Source organism: Rattus norvegicus, chromosome 1 (genome assembly GCF_021556685.1).
Source record: "Rattus norvegicus strain SHRSP/BbbUtx chromosome 1, alternate assembly SHRSP_T2T, whole genome shotgun sequence".
Classification (NCBI taxonomy): Eukaryota; Metazoa; Chordata; class Mammalia; order Rodentia; family Muridae; genus Rattus; species Rattus norvegicus.
Genome location: NC_141534.1, coordinates 128811223 through 128835337, shown reverse-complemented (window position 1 = coordinate 128835337; position 24115 = coordinate 128811223). Strand labels below are relative to the sequence as shown.

The window sequence follows — 24115 nt, the reverse complement described above, 5'->3', positions numbered from 1 at the left end:
TGGCTTTTACTATGTTCAGGTATGGGCCCTGAATTCCTATTCTTTCCAGGACTTTTATCATGAAGGGGTGTTAAATTTTGTCAAATGCTTTCTCAGCGTCTAATGAAATGATCATGTGGTTTTGTTCTTTCAGTTTGTTTATATAATGGATCACGTTGATGGTTTTCCGTATATTAAACCATCCCTGCATGCCTGGGATGAAGCCTACTTGGTCATGGTGGATGATTGTTCTGATGTGCTCTTGGATTCGGTTTGCCAAAATTTTGTTGAGTATTTTTGCGTCGATATTCATAAGGGAAATTGGTATGAAGTTCTCTGTCTTTGTTGTGTCTTTGTGTGGTTTAGGTGTAAGAGTAATTGTGGCTTCGTAGAAGGTATTCGGTAGTGATCCATCTGTTTCAATTTTGTGGAATAGTTTGGATAATATTGCTATGAGGTCTTCTATGAAGGTTTGATAGAATTCTGCACTAAACCCATCTGGACCTGGACTCTTTTTGGTTGGGAGACCTTTAATGACTGCTTCTATTTCCTTAGGAGTTATGGGGTTGTTTAACTGGTTTATCTGTTCCTGATTTAACTTCGGTACCTGGTATCTGTCTAGGAAATTGTCCATTTCCTGCTGATTTTCAAGTTTTGTTGAATATAGGTTTTTGTAGTAAGATCTGATGATTTTTTAAATTTCCTCTCAATCTGTTGTTATGTCTCCCTTTTCATTTTTGATTTTGTTAATTTGGACGCACTCTCTGTGTCCTCTCGTTAGTCTGGCTAAGGGTTTATCTATCTTGTTGATTTTCTCAAAGAACCAACTTTTGGTTCTGTTGATTCTTTCTATGGTCCTTTTTGTTTCACTTGGTTGATTTCAGCTCTGAGTTTGATTATTTCCTGCCTTCTACTCCTCCTGGGTGTATTTGCTTCTTTTTGTTCTAGAGCTTTTAGGTGTGCTGTCAAGCTGCTCACATATGCTCTTTCCTGTTTCTTTCTGCAGGCACACAGCGCTATGAGTTTTCCTCTTAGCACAGCTTTCATTGTGTCCCATAAGTTTGGGTATGTTGTACCTTCATTTTCATTAAATTCTAAAAAGTTTTTAATTTTTTTCTTTATTTCGTCCTTGACCAGGTTATCATTGAGTAGAGCATTGTTCAATTTCCAAGTATATGTGGGCATTCTTCCTTGATTGTTATTGAAGACCAGTTTTAGGCCGTGGTGGTCCGATAGCACGCATGGGATTATTTCTATCTTTCTGTACCTGTTGAGGCCCGTTTTTTGACCAATTATATGGCCAATTTTGGAGAAAGTACCATGAGGAGCTGAGAAGAAGGTATATCCTTTTGCTTTAGGATAGAATGTTCTTTAAATATCCATTAAGTCCATTTGGCTCATGACTTCTCTTAGTCTGTCTACATCTCTGTTTAATTTCTGTTTCCATGATCTGTCCATTGATGAGAGTGGGGTGTTGAAATCTCCCACTATTATTGTGTGAGTTGCAATGTGTGTTTTGACCTTTAGTAACGTTTCTTTTACATATGTATGTGCCCTTGTATTTGGGGCATAGATAGTTAGGATTGAGAGTTCATCTTGGTGGATTTTTCCTTTGATGAATATGATGTGTCCTTCCTTATCTTTTTTGCTGACTTTTAGTTGAAAATTGATTTTATTTGATATTAGAATGGCTACTCCAGCTTGCTTCTTCTGACCATTTGCTTGGAAAGTTGTTTTCCAGCCTTTCACTCTGAGGTAGTGTCTGTCTTTGTCTCTGAGGTGTGTTTTCTGTAGGCAGCAGAATGCAGGGTCCTCGTTGCGTATCCAGTTTGTTAATCTATGTCTTTTTATTGGGGAGTTGAGGCCATTGATGTTGAGAGATATTAAGGAATAGTGATTATTGCTTCCCGTTATATTCATATTTGGATGTGAGGTTATGTTTGTGTGCTTTCATTCTCTTTGTTTTGTTGCCAAGACGATTAGTTTCTTGCTTCTTCTAGGGTATAGCTTGCCTCCTTATGTTGGGCTTTACCATTTATTATCCTTTGTAGTGCTGGATTTGAAGAAAGATATTGTGTAAATTTGGTTTTGTCATGGAATATCTTGGTTTCTCCATCTATGTTAATTGAGAGTTTTGCAGGATACAGTAACCTGGGCTGGCATTTGTGTTCTCTTAGTGTCTGTATGACATCAGTCCAAGATCTTCTGGCCTTCATAGTTTCTGGCGAGAAGTCTGGTGTGATTCTGATAGGTCTGCCTTTATATGTTACTTGACCTTTTTCCCTTACTGCTTTTAATATTCTTTATTTTGTGCATTTGGTGTTTTGACTATTATGTGATGGTAGGTGTTTCTTTTCTGGTCCAATCTATTTGGAGTTCTGTAGGCTTCTTGTATGCCTATGGGTATCTCTTTTTTTTTTTTTTTTAGGTTAGGGAAGTTTTCTTCTATGATTTTGTTGAAGATATTTACTGGTCCTTTGAGCTGGGAGTCTTCACTCTCTTTTATACCTATTATCCTTAGGTTTGATCTTCTCATTGAGTCCTGGATTTCCTGTATGTTTTGGACCAGTAGCTTTTTCCCGCTTTACATTATCTTTGACAGATGAGTCAATAATTTCTATGGAATCTTCTGCTCCTTAGATTCTCTCTTCTATCTCTTGTATTCTGTTGGTGAAGCTTGTATCTACAGCTCCTTGTCTCTTCTTTTGGTTTTCTATATCCAGGGTTGTTTCCATGTGTTCTTTCTTGATTGCTTCTATTTCCATTTTTAATTCCTTCAACTGTTTGATTGTGTTTTCCTGGAATTCTTTCAGGGATTTTTGTGACTCCTCTCTATGGGTTTCTACTTGTTTATTTATGTTTTCCTGGAATTCTTTCAGGCATTTTTGTGATTCCTCTCTGTAGGCTTCTACTTGTTTATTAATGTTTTCCTGTGTTTCTCTAAGGGAGTTCTTCACGTCTTTCTTGAAGTCCTCCAGCATCATGATCAAATATGATTTTGAAACTAGATCTTGCTTTTCTGGTGTGTTTGGACATTCCATGTTTGTTTTGGTGGGAGAATTGGGCTCCGATGATGCCATGTAGTCTTGGTTTCTGTTGCTTGGGTTCCTGAGCTTGCCTCTCGCCATCAGATTATCTCTAGTGTTACTTTGTTCTGCTATTTCTGACAGTGGCTAGACTGTCCCTATAAGCCTGTGTGTCAGGAGTGCTGTAGACCTGTTTTACTGTTTTCTTTCAGCCAGTTATGGGGACAGAGCGTTCTGCTTTCGTGCGTGTAGTTTTTCCTCTGTACAGGTCTTCAGCTGTTCCTGTGGCCCTGTGTCTTGAGTTCACCAGGCAGGTCACTTGCAGCATACAAGTTGGTCTTACCTGTTGTCCCAAGGCTCAAGTTCACTCGCAGGGTGCTGCCCACGGGCTCTTTGCGGCGGCAGCAACCAGGAAGACCCGTGCCGCCCCTTCTGGGAGCTTCAGTGCACCAGGGTTCCAGAGGCTTGTCTTCCTCTCTGAAGGTTTAGCTCTCCCTCCCACGGGATTTGGGTGCAGAGAACTGTTTATCCGGTCTGTTTCCTTCAGGTTCTGGTGGTGTCTCAGGCAGGGGTCCTGCCGCTCCTGGGCCCTCCCCCATGGCAGCCCAGAGGCCTTATACAGTTTCCTCTTGGGCCAGGGATGTGGGCAGGGGTGGGCAGTGTTGGTGGTCTCTTCTGCTCTGCAGCCTCAGGAGAGCCCACGGGATCCGCGGGTGTGGGACTTCCGGTAAACACAGGATGTGCCCGGTCCTAGAGGAATTCTGCCTCTGTGTGTCCCGATTTCACCAGGCAGCTTTCTTGCAGCAGACAAGTTGGTTTTACCTGTGGTCCCGAGGCTCAAGTTTGCTCGCGGTGTGCTGCCCACGGGCTCTCTGTGGCGGCAGCAACCAGGAAGATATGTGCCGCCCCTTCCGGGAGCTTCAGTGCACCAGGATTCCAGATGGCCTTTGGTGTTTTCCTCTGGCGTCCGAGATGTGTGTACAGAGAGCAGTCTCTTCTGGTTTCCCAGGCTTGTCTGCCTCTCTGAAGGTTTAGCTCTCCCTCCCACGGGATTTGGGTGCAGAGAACTGTTTATCCGGTCTGTTTCCTTCAGGTTCCAGCGGTGTCTCCGCTATGAGTCTTTTAATGAATGCTTCTATTCCTTTAGGTTTTATCAGAGTATAAACGGTTATCTGATGGTGATTTTAACTTTCGTACATTGTATCTGTCTAGAAAATTGCCCGATTCCCCCAGATGTTCAAGTTTAGTTGGGATAGAACTTATTAGGAAGATCTGATTTTTTTTTAATTTCCTCAGTTTCTGTTAGGTCTCCCTTTTCATTTCTCATTTTGGTAATTTCTATTCTGTCTCTGGGCCCTCTTGTTATTCTGGCTAACGATTCATCTATCTTGTTGATTTTCGCAAAGAAAAAGCTCCTGGTTTCATTGATTCTTTGTTTGTTGTTAGTTTTTGACCAATAATATGGTCAAATTTTGTGAAAGTACCATGAGGTGCTGAGAAGAAGGTATATTCTTTGTTTTAGAATGCAATGTTCTATAAATATCTATTAAGTAAATTTGGTTCATAACTTCTGTTAGTTTCTCTAAGTCTATGTTCAGTTTCTGTTTCCATGATCTGTCCATTAAAGAGTGTGGTGTTGAAGTCTCCCACTATTATTATTTGAGGTACAATGTGTGCTTTGAGCTTCAGTAAAGTTTCTTTTATAAATGTGGGTGCCCCTTATATTTGGAGCATAGATGTTCAGAATTGATTGTTCATCTCAGTAGATTTTTTTCCGTTTATGTATACAATGTATCCTTTTTTGATAACTTTTGGTTGAAAGTCAATTTTACTCGATATTAGATTGGCTATTCCAGCTTCTTTCTTGAGACCATTTGGTTGAAAAAAATTTACAGGCATTTACTCTTAGGTAGAGTCTGTCTTTATCACCAAGATGAATTTCCTGTATGCAGCAAAATGCTGGGTCCTGTTTACGTTTCCAGTTTGTTAGTCTGTGTCTTTTTATTGGAGAATTGAATCTATCGATGTTAATAGATATCAAGGAATATTGGTTGTTGTTTCCTGTTATTTTTGTTGTTATAGGTGGAATTATGTTTGTGTTGCTATCTTCTTTTGGCTTTGTTGCGAGAAGATTACTTTTCTGCCTTTTCTTAGTATGTAGTTTCCCTGCTTGTGTGGGAGTCCTTTTTGTAGGACTGGATTTGTATGAAGATATTGTGTGAATTCCTTTTTTTCTTGAAATATTTTGGTTTCTTCATCTATGATCATTGACAGTTTTGCTGGATATAGTGGCCTGGACAGGCATTTGTGTTCTATTAGGGCCTATATGACATATGTCCAAGATCTTCTAGTCTTCATAATCTCTTTGGAGAAATCTTGTATATTTCTGATAGGTCTGCCTTTATATGTTACTTGACCATTTTCTATTACTGGTTTTAATATTCTTTCCTTTGTGTATTTGGTATTTTGACTAGTATGTTATGAGAAGAAATTATTTTCCAGTCCAAACTTTTTGGAGTTCTGCAGGATTTTTGAATGTTCATGGGCATCTCATTTTTTAGGTTAGGGAAGTTTATTTATAATTTTGTTGAAGATATTTACAAGCCTTTTAAGTTGGGAATTCTTTCTCCTTTTTAACCTATTATCCTTAGGTTTGGTCTTCTCATTTTGCTCCGAATTTCCTGGATGTTTTGGAATAGGAGCTTTTTGCTTTTTGCATTTTCTTTGACTATTGTGTCAATGCTTTTTATGGTATCTTCTACTCCTGACATTCTCTCTTCTATCTCTTGTATTCTATTGGTGATGCTTGTGTCTATGACTCCTAAACACTTTCCTAGGTTTTCTATCTCCAGGTATGTCTTCCTTTGTGATTTCCTTATTGCTTCTATTTCCATTTTTAGATATTGACTGGTTTTGTTCAATCCTTTACCTGTTTGTTGGTGTTTTCCTGTAGCTCCTTAAGGGATTTTTTTTGTGTTTCCTCTTTAAGGGATTCTGCTTGTTTACCTGTGTTCTCATGTATTTTTAAGGGTGTTATTTATATCCTTCTTAAAGTCCCCTATCATCAACAGGACATGTGTTTTTAAAACTCAAGTCTTACTTTTCCAGTGTGTGGAGATGTCTAATGTTTGTTGTGGTTGGAGAATTGGGTTTTGATGATGCCAAATAGTCTTGGTTTCTATTCCTTAGGTTCTTTCTTTCCTTTCTCCATTGGGTTATTGCTGACCTTTTTGTTCTTGTAATCTCTGATTGGACCTTGTCTCTCCCATGAGCCTGTGAGCCTGTGAGCCTGTGAGCCTGTGAGCCTGTGAGCCTGTGAGCCTGTGAGCCTGAGAGCCTGGGAGCCTGGGAGCCTGGGAGCCTGGGAGCCTCTGAGAATTTGAGCCTCTGAGCCTCTGAGTCTCTGAGCCTGCAATCTTAGGAGTGAGAGCTGTCCTGTGAGACGAGCTCTGTGTGGGCATATTTTGGGTCCAGAGTGCTTGGGACTAGACCACCTTACCTCTGAACACAGCTGGAGACCTGAAGGGTCCTTTCCCAGGCCACACTGAAATTCCTGTGTCTTGCATGCTCCTCTTGGGTCTTTCCTTGGACAGTAAGTGAGATGAAATTTGGCTCCCAACTGTGGTTTTGGGATTGAGAGTGCTCCTGGCAGTCTTTCTGCAGGCAGGTTTTAGGTCCATAGGTCTTAGGGACAGCCTTAGCTCTGGATGTAGATGTAGACTGAAAGTGTCTTGTCCCAGGCTTCTTTGCAGTTCCCATGCCCTATGTGCTCCTGGAGTATACTAGTTTTCTAGCTCTCTTTTTGGATAGTCAATGAAAAAAAGTGGGCTCCCTCTTCTGGGCTTAGGAGATCAGGTTTCTGTGGGCAGGTTTGGTGAGAATGCAAAATGGTACAACCTCTCTGCATAATCTGGTGACTCCTCAGGAAAATTGAAAATTATTTTACATGAAGACCCAACTATACCCACTTGTGGGTATACATCAGATTAATTCTCTACCATACCACAAGGAAATATGCTCCACTATGTTCATGGCAGTGTTATTGATAATAAGTGGTAATTAGAAACTACCCACATGTCCCTCAATGGTAGAATGGATACAGCATATGTGGTTCATTTACACAATAGAATACTATGCAGCTATTAAAAAAAAGAACAACATGAATATTTCAGGAAAATAGATGGAATTAGAAAATATCACCATGAGTGAGTTAAACCACACTTTGGGATGTTTATTGAATGTACTCACTTGTAAGTGGATGTTAGGCAAAAAGTGTAGGATGGTAAATGGAGGGAAAATGCTGGGGGTGGGGAGAGCAGAAAGAAAGGACAAATAAAGGGGTTGAGCATTAAGTGTGGAGACATGAGAGAGGGCCAATGGGTCAGAGATTCAGTGAAAATTGGAAGCTGGCAAGGTATGCCAGAGACCTGGGACACAGGACACTACCAATGATCATAGGGGGTGGCTTTAGTTGAGACTCTTATCAATGAGTATATGGAGTCTGAAGTGACCAACTTCTGTAGACAGGTAGGATATTCAGTGAGAGATAAGAATATCAACCACTCTTAAATCTTTTCACCCAAAATTGGTCCTATCTATGAGAAATACAGGGAAAAAATAGATCAGCGAATAAAGGAATGACCAGCCAATAACTAGTCCAACTTGAGACCCATAAAAATGACTAGTAACAATCCCTGACACAATTACTTATACTCAGCCATGCTTGCCCATGTGAGCCTTGCATAAATGTCCTCTGAGAGTGTCTACCCAGCAGCCAAATGAAACAGGAACAGCTGGCCTCAGCTGTACATTGAAACGAGCTCAGAATGTCTTATGGAAAAGTTGGTTGAAGTATTTGGGTCCTTGGAGATGACTGAAACTCTACAACAGTGTCAAATAACCTGGATCCTTGGGAGCACTTGAGATTGAACCACAAATCCAAGAGCATGTTTGGACTGAATGCAGTACCCCAACATATATGTAAAAATGTGCAGCTTGATCTTCATATGAGTCCCCAAATCTGAATGGGAACTGTCCCAACTATGTTTCCTATTTGTGAATCTTTTCCCCTAATTGGGCTGCCTTGCCTTGGCCCCAGTGGGAAAGATTGCAATTAGCAACTCAGAGACTTGATCTTAGGAATACTGTATATTTTGGCTAATATTCAGTTTTCCTGAGTACACATCATGAATGCACTTTGGGGTCTTGGTGAGATCACTCAGAATGATATTTTCCAGTTACATCCTTTTACCTGCAAATCTCATGTCCTCTTTCTTAATACTAGTTTAGTTTTCATTGTGTAAATGAACCACATTTTCTGTATCCATTATTCCTGTGAGAGATATCAGGATTGTTTGCAGATTCTAGCTATTATGAATAAAACTGCTATGAACATCGTGGAGTTTGGGTCCCTCTGGTATGGTGGGGAATATTTGAGTATAGGTCCACGAGTGGTGCAGTTGGGTCTGGCAGAAATATTTCAAATTTTCTGAGGAATCTCCAGATCAATCTCCTGAGTGGTTGTACCAGTTTGCAATCAAACCAGTAATGGAGGAGTCTTCTCTTTCTTGACATCTTTGCGAGCATGTAGTCACCTGAGTTTTGTATCTTAGCCATTATCATTGGAATAATGAAGAAAGTCAGGGTCATTTTTATTTGCATTTCCCTGATGAATAAGAATGTTCAACATTTCTTTTACATTGCTTATTTTATCTATTTACATTTCAAATGTTGTTCCCCTTCTTCGTTTCTATTCTGCAAACCCTCCATTCCATCCCCCCTTCACCCACCACTATAAGGGTACTCCCAACCTATCCAACCATTCCAGCCTCACTGGCCTAGCATCCCCCAAAACTTTGGTACCAAGCCCCCACAAGACAAAGGGCCTCCCCTCCCATTGATGTCAGATAAGGCAGTTATCTGCTACATATCCAGCTTCAGCTATGGGTTCCTCCAAATGTACACTTTGATTTCATGATTTATTCTCTGCCAGCTCTATGGGGTACAGTTAGCTAATATTGTTGTTCTCTCTATGGGGTAGCAATCCTGTTCAGCTCCTTTGGTCCATCCCCTAGCTTTTCCATTGGAATCCACTTGCTCAATCTGATAGTTGGCTGTGAGCATCTGCATCTAGATTGGTCAGGTGCTAGCAGAGCCTCTCATGGGACAGCTATACAAGACTCCTTTTAATATGTGCTTTTTGGCATCAGTTGGTGTCAAAATATATTGGCTTCTATTGCTTTTGATCTTGCCCTTGCCTCTCACCATCTGGTTATCTCTGGTGTTAGCTGGCTTGGGTTTATCTGAATCTTACCTCCTATTTCCCTGGGTTGCAGCAGGTCTCCTGGGAGTTCTATGGCTCTGGCTGCAGCAGATCTCCTGAGAGACAAGCTTACTGTGAGAGGGGTTTAAAAATGCCAATCTGACCCAGAACAAGTACAGACCAGAAGGCCATTCAATTTATGTTTAAGCAGGCAATTTGCTGAGATTTTTATATATGCTGCTTGCAAAATTCCTTGGAAATAGAGTCTCACATAAAATTCTGATTATTTAGCTCTTATGATCTTTATACCCCTTCATTAGTAGTTTTCTAGACTTAGTGAGGAATTGATTGAGTTTGCCTGAACTCCAAATCTCGGAAGTTTTACAGCTATTACTTTGTCTAGTGTTATGTGTCTTTTCCATTAATAAATTTACATAATGTATGGTAAACAACATTCTTTGTTGTGTGTTTAAGAACTTGTATTAAAACATATTTAGATAGTATAAAAATTAAGCAGTGTTTGCTGTATGCTATATTCTAAGACATGGAGTGTTGGAGTTTATATATCTAAAGAGCCACTTGAGACCATATATGGGACAAAACATTTTTCTGACAAATAGATCATAAGGTACAAGTAAATAGTTTCTTCTAAGTTCTAGTTATGCATAAAATACAAAATTATGAATGACAAAACTGTATTTCCATGAATGATCAATCCAAGGTACATTATTATATAAACCTGAATATTATGTAACAGTATGTTTTTTGGAAAATATTACATACCACTTGAGTATATAAGATAAATGTTACCAAAAACTTGCATTAATTTATAAGTACTGGAAATTGCTATCAGCTTCCACGTTTAAATTTCAGTATACTACATGATGTATGTCTAATTTAGTTATGGTTTTCCATTGCATTAATTTAATGTATCCTATGATTAAGAAGAATAATTTGATCTGATATACTTCACTTCCTATATTAGACATGGATCAATGTATAAAGTGTCCCGAGGATCAGTATGCCAACACCGATCAAACTCACTGTCTCAAAAGAGCTGTGACCTTTCTTGATTATGTAGAGTCCTTGGGAATGGCTCTGGCTGGCTTGGCTCTGTTCTTCTCTGTTCTTACATTTGTTGTACTCTGTGTCTTCGTGAAACACCGAGAAACTCCTATAGTCAAGGTCAATAACCAAACTCTCAGCTATGTCCTACTCATTTCCCTCATATTTTGTTTTATCTGTTCCTTGCTCTACATTGGTCATCCCAGTGTGGTCAGCTGCATTCTGCAGCAGACATTTGCCATTGTGTTCACTGTGGCTGCCTCAACTGTCTTGACCAAGACAATTACTGTAGTACTGGCGTTCAAGGCCACTGTTCCAGGAAGAAGGCTAATGGGGATGCTTGTGTCAGGGGCTCCTAACTACATCATTCCTATATGCACCACGATCCAACTGATAATCTGTGTAATTTGGCTGAGAATTTCACCTCCCTTTGTTGATGGTGATGTACACCTGGTACATGGCCACATTATCATTGTTTGCAACAAAGTTTCAGTGATTGCCTTCTACTGTGTCCTGGGATACATGGGCTTTATTGCTCTAGCAAGTTTCACGGTAGCTTTCCTGGCCAGGAATCTGCCTGATACATTCAATGAGTCCAAGCTCCTGACATTTAGCATGTTGGTATTCTGCAGCGTCTGGATCACTTTCCTCTCTGTCTATTACAGCTCCAAGGGCAAGGCTATGGTTGCTGTGGAGATCTTCTGCATCTTGGCCTCAAGGGCAGGACTGCTTCTTTGCATCTTTTCTCCAAAGTGCTATATTATTCTGTTAAGACCACAGATACATTCTTTTTACAAGTTCAGAAAAACACTTGCGAAATCTGAAAATATTAATAAAATTTAACTGCTTATGCAGTATATCAATCACATCTACATCATCAGAAAGCTGGCTTCTCATTAAGTATTATATCAAAATATAAGGTTTCTACCATGGAAAAATATAGAAAATAAGCTAAATAATAAAGTTTTAATATATGAGCCTTGAACTCATTTTATTGGAACAAACTATATAATTAGGCACTTTAATTCTTTAATGTTGCTTAACTTTTATTATTGAATTGTATGGTATCTGAAAATTGGCTCTTGGATTTACAAATTATTTCATTTGGTATACACTACCACTACAGTTTTTGTGATATTATTACATTCCAGAAAAAATATTGCCAAGTGAATGGTATGTATAGATAGGCAGTAATAATGAAACCCTTTATATTGATCTAGAACTGCAAATATTTTACAAAAAGTACTTAAATAATTTTCCATGTGAGATGAATTTTCAGTACTTGGCATGATAAGTACAATGATCTTATGCTATTAATAACTGCTTTTCTTTTTAATTTGAAGGCTCTTTAACAGGAATGTATTTCAGGATTTACATTGTAATACTGTTGAAAAACACATGAGTGATGGTGTAACATAACGAATCACAATATGTTGTTATTTTGCTGAGTGGTCATAACATTAAATATATTTCTAAATATTTAGGTTTAAAACCTAACACATAGGCTTCTCTCGAACTTAGATATAAAAGGTTATTTATATCTTATTACATAGTACACAGCTGTCAATTCAAAAATGCATAATGATTTAAATTATAGAGAATATCATACTTGCTAGTTCAACTTAAATAGAACAGCTAACCAAATCTGCTCATCATCAAGGTTTAGGAAACATTATGGTATAAGAAGAGGCAGAAGGAAGTAATAACCAGCAACTAAGGAATATTGTGAAGTGCTATCATTAAAATATGATGCAGTTCTTGAAATTCTGATTACTCAACAATCTCCACAAGATCAAAAAGTGTAAACCCTGACATTCCATTAGATATATTTTGGGGCTCCCCCAGTGTACTATAAGCTATAGTCAGTATAGTGTGCCTATGGGAGAAAAACTTATTCTATTTTGAGGATGCTGTTTATGTTAGGATCTGCATTCTCTAGTAAATGGCCCTAAATCTATTTACAATTTGACATCACTAACTGAACATACTTAGTTATCAAAAACAAAGCCAATAAGTTGGAAGGGGAAATGTTGAAATATGGGGAAAGTTGCATAGGGAAATGCAAAATGGAATTGGTTTGTGGCATTGATTAATTTACCAAATGATCAAAATAAAAGAAATTTAAAATGTTGTCTAGACTACAATACATCTGTCATTTATTTTGAAATTGAATTACCAGTATTAAAGTAATGAACATAGATCTTTCATAAAGTTTTCTGCTGAAATATTGAGCTATTATAAAATTCTTTATTAATAGTAATTATTAATAATAACAACAACAACGATAATAATCTGTCCCAGATTTTTCCACAAAATTTCTCAAGCATTGCCTGATGTTTGACTGTTGGTCTCTGCAACCGGATTCATCCTCGGTTAGATGAAGCCTCTCAGGAGGTAGTTATGCTAGGTTTTTGTTTTTAAACACAGCAGAATATCAGTGAGAAGTCCATGTTATAAACTCTTACATGGAATTTTTCTCAGGCTAGGGCACTCATTGGTTGACTATTCCCTCATTCTTTGCTCCATCTTTAACCCTGAACATGTTGTACAAAAGAAAAAAAATGAAGGATGGTTTAAGGGTAGATTGATGTTTCTCTTCTTCCTGCAGAATTCCTGCTTGGCTATAGGAAATAGCCATTTCAGACTTTATATTCTCCAAAGGGAACAATATAAGCTAGGGTCCCTCCCATGGACCCTGCATATAAAAGTCTCCCAAGAACCAGGCCTCAAGCTAGTCACCAGAGATACCCCCATTGATTTACTTCTGAAGGATAGATAACATAGACAGTCTAATATATTGTGTGAAAGGAGAGTTCCTGTTTTCTACATGTCCAAAGTAACTAAGAATAAATTTAAAAGAGGGCCAAAAGGAGCACTGATCAAAGAATAAAAATTTAAATTAGGTTTAGTTTAGTTATATTTTAAAAGAAAATGTAAGATAAAAATTATTATGTGGCCTTGAAAATATGTAACACTTAGTACTCATATATGCTATAAGCATGTTTTGATATTCTCTTGGAAAATATTTGTGTTGGTAATGAAACATTCCATGGATGCAGTACCAAATAATCTACAATTTGGTAAGAGTTGAAAATCTTAATTCATGATTAAAAAAGAACCTGACCATTTAAAGGAAGCCATTGGTTTCCTTAAAGGACATTGTGATAAAAATAACTATTACTGAAATTCCAGAAATGGTGATATCACATTTGAGATGATATTAGTAAAACTTGTTAGGCATGGTAAGTGTATGTTACACATTGTAAGAAAGTCCCACATGGACCCAAATCACGTGGGAGGGAGAGCTAAACCTTCAGAGGCGCAGGCACGCTTGGGAGACCGGAAGAGACTACACTCTGCCCACATTACAGACTCCAGAGGAGAACACCTAATGCCATCTGGGACCCCGGTGCATGGGGGCTCCAGGAAAAGGCAGGGCAGGCCCTCCTGGTTGAGGCCTCACAGAGAGCTCAAAAGCAGCCCCCCATGAGCAACTTGAGCCATGGGACCACAGGTAAGACCAAATTTTCTGCTCCAAGTGACCTGCCTGGTGGACTCAGGACACAGTCCCACAGGAACAGCTGAAGACCAGTAGGAAGGAAAAACTACACGCCTGAAACCAGAACACTCTGATCCCACAACTGGCTGAAAGAAAACAGGAAAACAGGTCTACAGCACTCCTGACACAAAGGCCTATAGGAAGGTCTAGCCACTGTCAGAAATAGGAGAACAAGGTAACACCAGAGACAACCTGATGGCGAGAGGCAAGCACAGGAACCCAAGCAACAGAAACAAAGACTACATGGCACCATCGGAACCCAATTCTCCCACGAAAGCAAACACTGAATATCTAAACACACCAGAAAAGCAAGATTGTGATTTTAAAACACATTTGATCATAATGCTGGAGGACTTCAAGAAAGACATGAAGAACTCCCTTAGAGAAATGCAGGAAAATATAAATAAACAAGTAGAAGCCTATAGAGAGGAATCACAAAAATCCCTGAAAGAATTCCAGGAAAACAAAATCAAACCGGTGAATGAATTAAAAATGGAAATAGAAGTAATAAATAAATCACAAAGGGAAACAACCCTGTATATTGAAAACCAATGGAAGAGACAAGGAGCCACAGATACAAGCATCATCAACAGAATACAAGAGATAGAAGAGAGAATCTCAGGAGCAGAAGATTACATAGAAATCATTGACACAACGGTCAAAGATAATGTAAAACAGAAAAAGCTACTGGTCCAAAACATACAGGAAATCCAGGACCCAATGAGAAGATCAAACCTAAGGATAATAGGTATAGAAGAGAGTGAAGACTCCAAGCTCAAAGGACCAGGAAATATGTTCAACAAAATCATAGAAGACAACTTCCCTAACCTAAAGAAAGAGATGCCCATGAATATACAAGAAGCCTAAAGAACTCCAAATAGATTGGACCAGAAAAGAAAATCCTCCCGTCACATAATAGTCAAAAAACCAAATACACAAAATAACAAAAGAATATTAAAAGTAGTTAGGGAAAAAGATCAAGTAACATATAAAGGCAGACCTATCAGAATCACACCAGACTTCTCGCCAGAGACTGTGAAAGCCAGAAGATACTGGACAGATGTCATACAGACCCTAAGAGAACATAAATGCCAGCCCAGGTTACTGTATCCTGCAAAAATCTCAATTAACATAGATGGAGAAACCAAGATATTCCATGACAAAACCAAATTTACACAATATCTTTCTACAAATCCAGCGCTACAAAGGATAATAAATGGTAAAGCCCAACATAAGGAACAAGCTACACCCTAGAAAAAGCAAGAAACAAATTGTTTTGCAACAAAACAAAGAGAAAAAAGGCAAGCAAACATAATCTCACATCCAAATATGAATATAACAGGAAGCAACAATCACTATTCCTTAATATCTTTCAACATCAGTGGTCTCAACTCCCCAATAAAAAGACATAGATTAACAAACTGGATATGCAATGAGGACCCTGAATTCTGCTGCATACAGGAAACACACCTCAGAGACAAAGACAGACACTACCTCAGAGTGAAAGCTGGAAAACAACTTTCCAAGCAAATGGTCTGAAGAAGCAAGCTGGAGTAGCCATTCTAATATCGAATAAAATCGATTTTCAAATAAAAGTTATCAAAAAAGTTAAGGACACTTCATATTCATCAAAGAAAAATACAACAAGATGAACTCTCAATCCTAAATATCTATACTCCAAATACAAGGGCACCTACATGCATAAAAGAAACCTTACTAAAGCTCAAAGTACACACTACACCTCACACAATAATTGTAGGAGATTTCAACACCCCACTCTCATCAAAGGACAGATCATGGAAACAGAAACTAAACAGAGACATACATAGAATCAGAGAAGTCATGAACCAAATGGAATTAACAGACATTTATAGAACATTCTAAACTAAAACAAAAGAATGCAACTTCTTCTCACCACCTCATGGTACTTTCTCCAAAACTGACCTTATAATAGGTCATAAAACAGGCCTCAACAGATACAGAAAGATAGAAATAATCCCATGCATCCTATCAGACAATGACGGGCTAAAGCTGGTCTTCAATAACAATAAGGGAAGAACCCGCACATATACATGGAAGTTGAAGAATGCTCTACTCAATGACAATCTGCTCAAGGAAGAAATAAAGAAGTTAAAGACTTCTTAGAATTTAATGAAAACGAAGGTACAACATACACAAACCTATGGGACACAATGAAAGCTGTGCTAAGAGGAAAACTCATAGCTCTGAATGCCTGCAGAAAGAAACAGGTGAGAACATATATCAGAAGCTTGACAGCATACCTAAAAGCTCTAGGACAAAAAGGAAATACACCAAGGAGGAGTAGAAGGCAGGAAATAATCAAACATGGAGCTGAAATCAGCCAAGTAGAAACAAAAAGGACCATACAAAGAATCAACAGAACCAAAGGTTGGATCTTTGAGAAAATCAACAAGATAGATAAGCCCTTGGCCAGACCAATGAGAGGACACAGAGAGTGTGTCCAAATTACCAAAATCAGAAATGAAAAGGGAGACATAACTACAGATTCAGAGGAAATTCAAAAAATCATCAGATCCTATTACAAAAGCCTATATTCAACAAAACTTGAAAATCTGCAGGAAATGGACAATTTCCTGGACAGATACCAGGTACCGAAGTTAAATCAGGAACAGATAAACCATTTAAATAACTCCATAACTCCTAACAAAAGAGAAGCAGTCATTAAAGGTCTCCCAACCAAAAAGAGCCCAGGTCCAGACAGGTTTATCATACCTTCTTAGAAGACCTCATACTAATACTATCCAAACTATTCCACAATATTGAAACAGAAGGAGCACTACCGAATTCCTTCTATGAAGCCACAATTACTCTTATACCTAAACCACACAAAGAACCAACAAAGAAAGAGAACTTCAGATAAATTTCCCTTATGAATATTGACACAAAAATACTCAATAAAATTCTGGCAAACTGAAACCAGGAACAAATCAAAACAATCATCCATCATGATCAAGTAGGCTTCACCCCAGGCATGCAGGGATGGTTCAATATATGAAAAACCAGCAACGGAATCGATTATATAAACAAACTGAAAGGACAAACCACATGATCATGTCATTAGACGCTGAGAAATCATTTGACAAAATTCAGCACCCCTTCATGATAAAAGTCCTGGAAAGAATAGGAATTCAAGGCCCATACCTAAACATAGTAAAAGCCATATACAGCAAACCACTAGCTAATATTAAACTAAACGGAGGGAAACTTGAAACAATCCCACTAAAATCAGAGACTAGACAAGGTTGCCCACTCTCTCCCTACTTATTCAATATAGTTCTTGAAGTTCTAGCCAGAGCAATCAGACAACAAAAGGAGATCAAGGGGATACATATTGGAAAAGAAGAAATCAAAATATCACTATTTGCAGATGATATAATAGTATATTAAAGTGATCCCAAAAGTTTCACCAGAGAACTACTAAACCTGATAAACCCCTTCAGCAAAATGGCTGGGTATAAAAATAACTCAAATGAATCAGTAGCCTTCCTCTACACAAAAGAGAAACAAGCCGAGAAAGAAATTAATGAAATGACACTCTTCATAATAATCCCAAATAATATAAAATACCTCGGTGTGACTTTAACTAAGCAAGTAAAAGATCTGTACAATAAGAACTTCAAGCCTGTGAAGAAAGAAATTGAAGAAGACCTCAGAAGATGGAAAGATCTCCCAAGATCATGGATTGGCAGGAATAATATAGTAAAAATTGCCATTTTACCAAAAGCAATATACAGATTCAATGCAATCCCCATCAAAATACCAATCCAATTCTTCAAAGAGTTAGACAGAACAATTTGCAAATTCATCTGGAATAGCACAAAACCCAGGATAGTTTAAACTATCCTCAACAATAGAAGGACTTCTGGTGGAATCACTATCCCTGAACTCAAGCAGTATTACAGAGCAATAGTGATAAAAACTGCATGGTATTGGTACAATGACAGACAGATAGACCAATGGAATAGAATTGAAGACCCAGAAATGAACCCACACACCTATGGTCACTTCATTTTTGACAAAGGAGCCAAAACCATCCAATGGAAAAAAGGTAGCATTTTCAGCAAATGGTGCTGGTTCAACTGGAGGTCAACATGTAGAAGCATGCAGATAGATCCATGCTTATCACCCTGTACAAAGCTTAAGTCCAAGTGGATCGAGGACTTTCACATCAAACCAGATACATTCAAACTAATAGGAGAAAAAGTGGAGAAGCAACTCAAACAAATGGGCACTGGAAAAAATTTCCTGAACAAAACACCAATGGCTTATGCTCTAAGATCAAGAATCGACAAATGGGATCTCACAAAACTGCAAAGCTTCTGTAAGGCAAAGGACACTGTGGTTAGGACAAAACGGCAACAAACAGATTGGGAAAAGATCTTTACCATTCCTACAACAGTTAGAAGCCTTATATCCAAAATATAAAAAACTCAAGAAGTTAGACCACAGGGAGACAAATAACCCTATTAAAAATGTGGTTCAGAGCTAAACAAAGAATTCACAGCTGAGGAATGCCGAATGGCTGAGAAACACCTAAAGAAATGTTCAACATCTTTAGTCATAAGGGAAATGCAAATCAAAACAACCCTGAGATTTCACCTCACACCAGTGAGAATGGCTAAGATCAAAAACTCAGGTGACAGCAAATGCTGGCGAGGATGTGGAGAAAGAGTAAAACTCCTCCACTGTTGGTGGGATTGCAGACTGATACAACCATTCTGGAAATCAGTCTGGAAGTTCCTCAGAAAACTGGACATTGAACTACCTGAGGATCTAGCTATACATCTCTTGGGCATATACCCAAAAGATGCCCCAACATATAAAAAAGACAGGTGCTCCACTATGTTCATAGTAGCCTTATTTATAATAGCCAGAAGCTGGAAAGAACCCAGATGCCCTTCAACAGAGGAATGGATACAGAAAATGTGGTACATCTACACAATGGAATATTACTCAGCTATCAAAAACAATGCCTTTATGAAATTCATAGGCAAATCGATGGATCTGGAAAATATCATCCTGGGTGAGGTAACCCAATCACAGAAGAACACACATGGTATGCACTCATTGATAAGTAGCTATTTGCCCAAATGCTTGAATTGCCCTAGATGCACAGAACACATGAAACTCAAGACAGATGATCAAAATGTGAATGCTTCACTCCTTCTTTAAAAGGGGAACAAGAATACCCTTGGCAGGGAATAGGGAGGCAAAGTTCAGAACAGAGGCAGAAGGAACACCTATTCAGGACCTGTCCCACATGTGGCCCATACATATACAGCCACCCAATTAGACAAGATGGATGAAGCAAAGAAGTGCAGGCCAACAGGAACCAGATGTAGATCTCTCCTGAGAGACGCAGCAAGAATACAGCAAATACATAGGGGAATGCTAGCAGCAAACCACTGAACTGAGAATGGGACCCCTGTTGAAGGAATCAGAGAAAGGACTGAAAGAGCTTGAAGGGGTTCGAGACCCCATACGAACAACAATTCCAACCAACCAGAGCTTCCAGGGACTAAACCACTACCCAAAGACTATACATGGACTGACCCTGGGCTCCAACCTCATAGGTAGCAATAAATGGCCCAGTAAGAGCACCAGTGGAAGGGGAAGCCCTTGGTCCTGCCAAGACTGAACCCCAAGTGAATGTAATTGTTGGGGGGAGGGTGGTAATGGGGGGAGGATAGAGAGGGGAACACCCATTAAGAGGGGTAGGGGAAGGGGTTAGGGGGATGTTTGCCCAGAAACCGGGAAAGGGAATAACATTTGAAATGTAAATAAAAAATACTCAAGTTAATAAAAAAATTGTGTTAGAAAACACACATACACACACACACACACACAAAAAGAAATGTTCAACATCTTTATTCATAAGGGAAATGCAAATCAAAACAACCCTGAGATTTCACCTCACACAAGTGAGAATTGTTAAGATCTAAAACTCAGGTGACAGCAAATGCTGGCTAGGATGTGGAGAAAGAGGAACACTCCTCCATTGTTGGTGGGATTGCAGACTGGTACAGCCATTCTGGAAATCAGTCTGGAGGTTCCTCAGAAAATTGGACATTGAACTACCTGAGGACCCAGCTATACCTCTCTTGGGCATATACCCAAAAGATGCCCCAACATATAACAAAGACACATGCTCCACTATGTTCATAGCAGCATTATTTATAATAGCCAGAAGCTGGAAAGAACCCAGATGCCCTTCAATAGAGGAATGGATTCAGAAAATGTGGTACATCTATACAATGGAATATTACTCAGCTATCAAAAACAATGACTTTATGTAATTCACAGGTAAATGGATGGAACTGGAAAATATCATCCTGAGTGAAGTAACCTATTCACAGAAAAACACACATGGTATGCACTCATTGATAAGTGGCTATTAGCCCAAATGCTTGAATTACCCTAGATGCAAAGAACACATGAAACCCAAGAACCATGAGCAAAATGCGAATGCTTCACTCCTTCTTTAGAAGGGGAACAAGAATACCCTTGGCAGGGAATAGGGAGGCAAAGTTTAGAACAGAGGCAGAAGGATCACCCATTCAGAGCCTGCCCCACATGTGGCCCATACTTATACAGCCACCAAACTAGGTAAGTTGGATGAAGCAAAGAAGTGCAGGCAGACAGGAACCAGATGTAGATCTCTCCTGAGAGACACAGCCAGAATACAGCAAATACAGTGGCGAATGCCAGCAGCAAACCACTGAACTGGGAATGGGACCCCTGTTGAAGGAATCAGAGAATGGACTGGAAGAGCTTGAAGGAGCTCGAAACCCCACATGAACAACAATGCCAACCAAGCAGAGCTTCCAGGGACCAAGCCACTACCCAAAGACTATTCATGGTCTGACCCTGGGCTCCAACCTCATAGGTAGCAATGAATAGCCTAGTTATAGCACCAGTCTTGGTCCTGCCAAGACTGAACACCTAGTGAAAGTGATTGTTGGGGGGAGGGTGGTAATGGGTGGAGGATGGGGAGGGGAACACCCATAAAGAGGGGTAGGGGAAGGGGTTAGGGGGATGTTTGCCTGGAAACCGGGAAAGGGAATAACATTTGAAATGAAAATAAATACTCAAGTTAATAAAGATAAAAAAGACCCACATTATTAGATCTGCTACTTTATAGAAAAGAATGGTGTTAACAATACAATATGTGGCTGATCTGGTGACCCATACCCAGAAACATCTTGACTCCAACATGCTCCAACACAACCACACTAACCTGTGGGACATTTGCCGCCCCACACTCCCACTTAATGTGTGGCCAATCAGGGAACACAATGGAGCACAGTAGAGGCTGATCCTATCTGCCCTGCCCTGTTGGACACATATCTTCCTCTGGCACAAACTAGGCCAGGGACAGGGCAGATGCCCCAGACCCCTCCCAATCTGAATTTCAGAAACTCTGTCACACTTAGGCTGATAGGTGCATAGGAAGGACAGGATCTTTGAGGAAACATCAAGGCCAGTTTACACTTGAAATAAACAGATGGTGTGGGAAAAGTGCAAGAACATCTACTAGTGAAATGAATTCCACTTGGAATGATCTGAACCCAGCTCTCCAACCAAAGCAAACCACAGCTGAATAGCAAGACTCTGACCTAAAATCTCTTATCATGAAGATGAGAGAGGATGTTAAGGCATATAGGAATAACTCACTTAAAGAAATAAAGTAAAACACAGGAAAACAGGTAGTAGCCCTTTAAAAGGGAACACATAAATCCCTTAAAGTTACACAGGAAAACAAACTCAAACTGGTGAAGGAATGGAACAAAACCATCCAGGATCTAAAACTGGAAATACAGCCAATAAAGAGATCATAAAGGGAGACAACCCTGGGAATGGAAAACCTAGGAAAGAGATCAGGAGTCATAGCTGCAATTATCACCAACAGAATACAAGAGATAGTCTTTTCTCTGGATGGTGGAGGCCATGCAGCGACGCCCTTAGTCTGAGCAAAGAACTGTGGGCAGAGGCAGTCGGAGTTAGGACTGGGAGACAGACACTTGACTGTGTTCAAATCGAAGTTAAGGGTGCAAAAATGCAGAGCAAAAAAACCTTTAACTTGGAGAAGCAGAATCATACTCCAAGGAAGCACCATCAGCATCACCACCAGCAGCACCATCAGCAATAGCAGCAGCAGCTGCAGCAGGAGCAGCAGCAGCCACCCCCACCAATACCTGCAAATGGACAGCAGGCCAGCAGCCAGAATGAAGGCTTGACTATTGACCTGAAGAATTTTAGGAAATCAGGAGAGAAGACCTTTACCCAACGTAGCCGTCTCTTTGTGCGCAATCTTCCCCCTGACATCACTGAGGAGGAAATGAGGAAACTTTTTGAGAAATATGGAAAAGCAGGCAAAGTTTTCATTCATAAGGATAAAGGCTTTGGCTTTATTCGCTTGGAAACATGAACCCTAGCGGAAATTGCCAAAGTGGAGCTGGACAACATGCCACTCCATGGAAAGCAGCTGCGAGTGCGCTTTGCTTGTCATAGTGCATCCCTTACGGTTCACAACCTTCCTCAGTACGTGTCCAACGAACTGCTGGAAGAAGACTTTTCTGTGTTTGGCCAGATGGAGAGGGCTGTAGTCATTGTGGATGACCAAGGAAGACCCTCGGGGAAAGGCATTGTTGAGTTCTCAGGGAAGCCAGTTGCTCGGAAAGCTCTGGACAGATGCAGTGAAGGCTCCTTCTTGCTAACCACATTTCCTCAGCCTGTGACTGTGGAGCCTATAGACAAGTTAAATGATGAAGAGGGACTTCCAGAGAAGCTGGTTATAAAAAACCAGCAATTTCACAAGGAGAGAGAACAGCCACCCTGACTGGGTCCTTTGAATATGAGTATGCCATGCACTGGAAGGCTCTCATTGAGATGGAGAAGCAACAGCAGGATCAAGTGGATCGAAACATCAAGGAGGCTCATGAGAAGCTGGAGATCGAAATGGAGGTAGCACGCCATGAGCACCAGGTTATGCTAATGAGGCAGGATTTGATGAGATGTCAAGAAGAGCTTTGAAGAATGGAGGAGCTGCATAGCCAAGAGGTTCAGAAAAGAAAGCAGTTACAACTCAGGCAGGAAGAGGAACGCAAGCGCCATGAGGAAGAGATGCGGCGACAGCAAGAAGAAATGATGCGACGGCAGCAGGAAGGACTCAAGGGAACCTTCCCTGATGTAAGAGAGCAAGAGATACGGATGGGCCAAATGGCTATGGGAGGTGCTATGGACATAAACAATAGAGGCACCATGCCCCCTGCTCCTGTGCCACCTGGTACTCCAGCTCCTCCAGGACCTGCCACTATGATGACTATGATGCCAGATGGAACCCTTGGACTGACTCCACCAACAACTGAACGCTTTGGCCAAGCTGCTACAATGGAAGGAATTGGAGCAATTGGTGGAACTCCTCCTGCATTCAACCGTCCAGCTCCTGGAGCTGAATTTGCTCCAAATAAACGCTGCCGATATTAGATAAAGTTGCATTGTCTAGTTTCCTGCAGCCCTTAAAAGAAGGGCCCTTTTTGGACTAGCCAGAATTCTACCATGGAAAAGTGTTAATGGTTCTTCCCAATAGATAGGTCTTCCCTGCTTGTTCTATTCTAGGGAGTATGCTTTACAGCACAGGGGCAAGGGAGGAGTGGTATTTAACAAATCAAAGTCTGAGGTATAGTGCGTTATCAAGTCTGTCTGGTGCATTCCTGAAGTATATTGATTGTTGGGGGCCTGGAGAACCACAGGAAAATGGACTCAGTTCCATTAATCTTGATCATTACTCTCCTCTCCTCTCCTCCTCTCTCTCTCTCTCTCTCTCTCTCTCTCTCTCTCTCTCTCTCTCTCTCCTCTCTCTCTCTCTCTCTCTCTCTCTCTCTCTCTCTCTCTCTCTCTCTCATCTTTTAATTTTTTATCTTTATTCCCCTCAACCCCAGAGACACTGCCATGTATACCACAAAACCTAAACATCCTCCAATGACACAGCCCAATTCCTCTATTCACTCCCAGGTGAGAATTCAGACAAATGTCCACAGAGGTTACAGCATACATATGGTTCTGTTATATCTCATATATGATCCCTTCATGTCGTAAGGAAGATGTGTTCTCTTAGAGGTTTTCATTTTAGTGTATCTTAGAAGAAATCTTGTGTTAACTTGCCTCCATCTTCTTCTTGGG

The 24115-nt window shown here is 40.0% G+C and overlaps 2 protein-coding genes and 1 pseudogene across 4 annotated transcripts in view; all 3 read left to right on the top strand.

Moving 5' to 3' along the window:
- Potefam2 (POTE ankyrin domain family member 2) overlaps positions 1-12463 on the top strand; it is a 204488-nt gene extending 192025 nt beyond the window's left edge. The window contains exon 18 of one of the 3 annotated variants that reach the window (XM_087601106.1): positions 10998-12463. The gene's annotated coding sequence lies outside the window, so the exon portion shown is untranslated. The remainder of the gene's footprint in view (positions 1-10997) is intronic. The other 2 variants (XM_087601111.1, XM_087601109.1) reach the window with 2 other exon arrangements.
- Positions 10255-11175, top strand: LOC148007694 (vomeronasal type-2 receptor 116-like). Its single transcript, XM_087603602.1, has one exon. The coding sequence runs from the start codon at positions 10255-10257 to the stop codon at positions 11173-11175; it is 921 nt and encodes a 306-aa protein (XP_087459728.1).
- Positions 12464-21881: 9418 nt separating the features above from the next.
- LOC148007693 (non-POU domain-containing octamer-binding protein pseudogene) lies at positions 21882-23544 on the top strand (annotated as a pseudogene).
- The last annotated feature ends 571 nt before the right edge of the window (positions 23545-24115 follow it).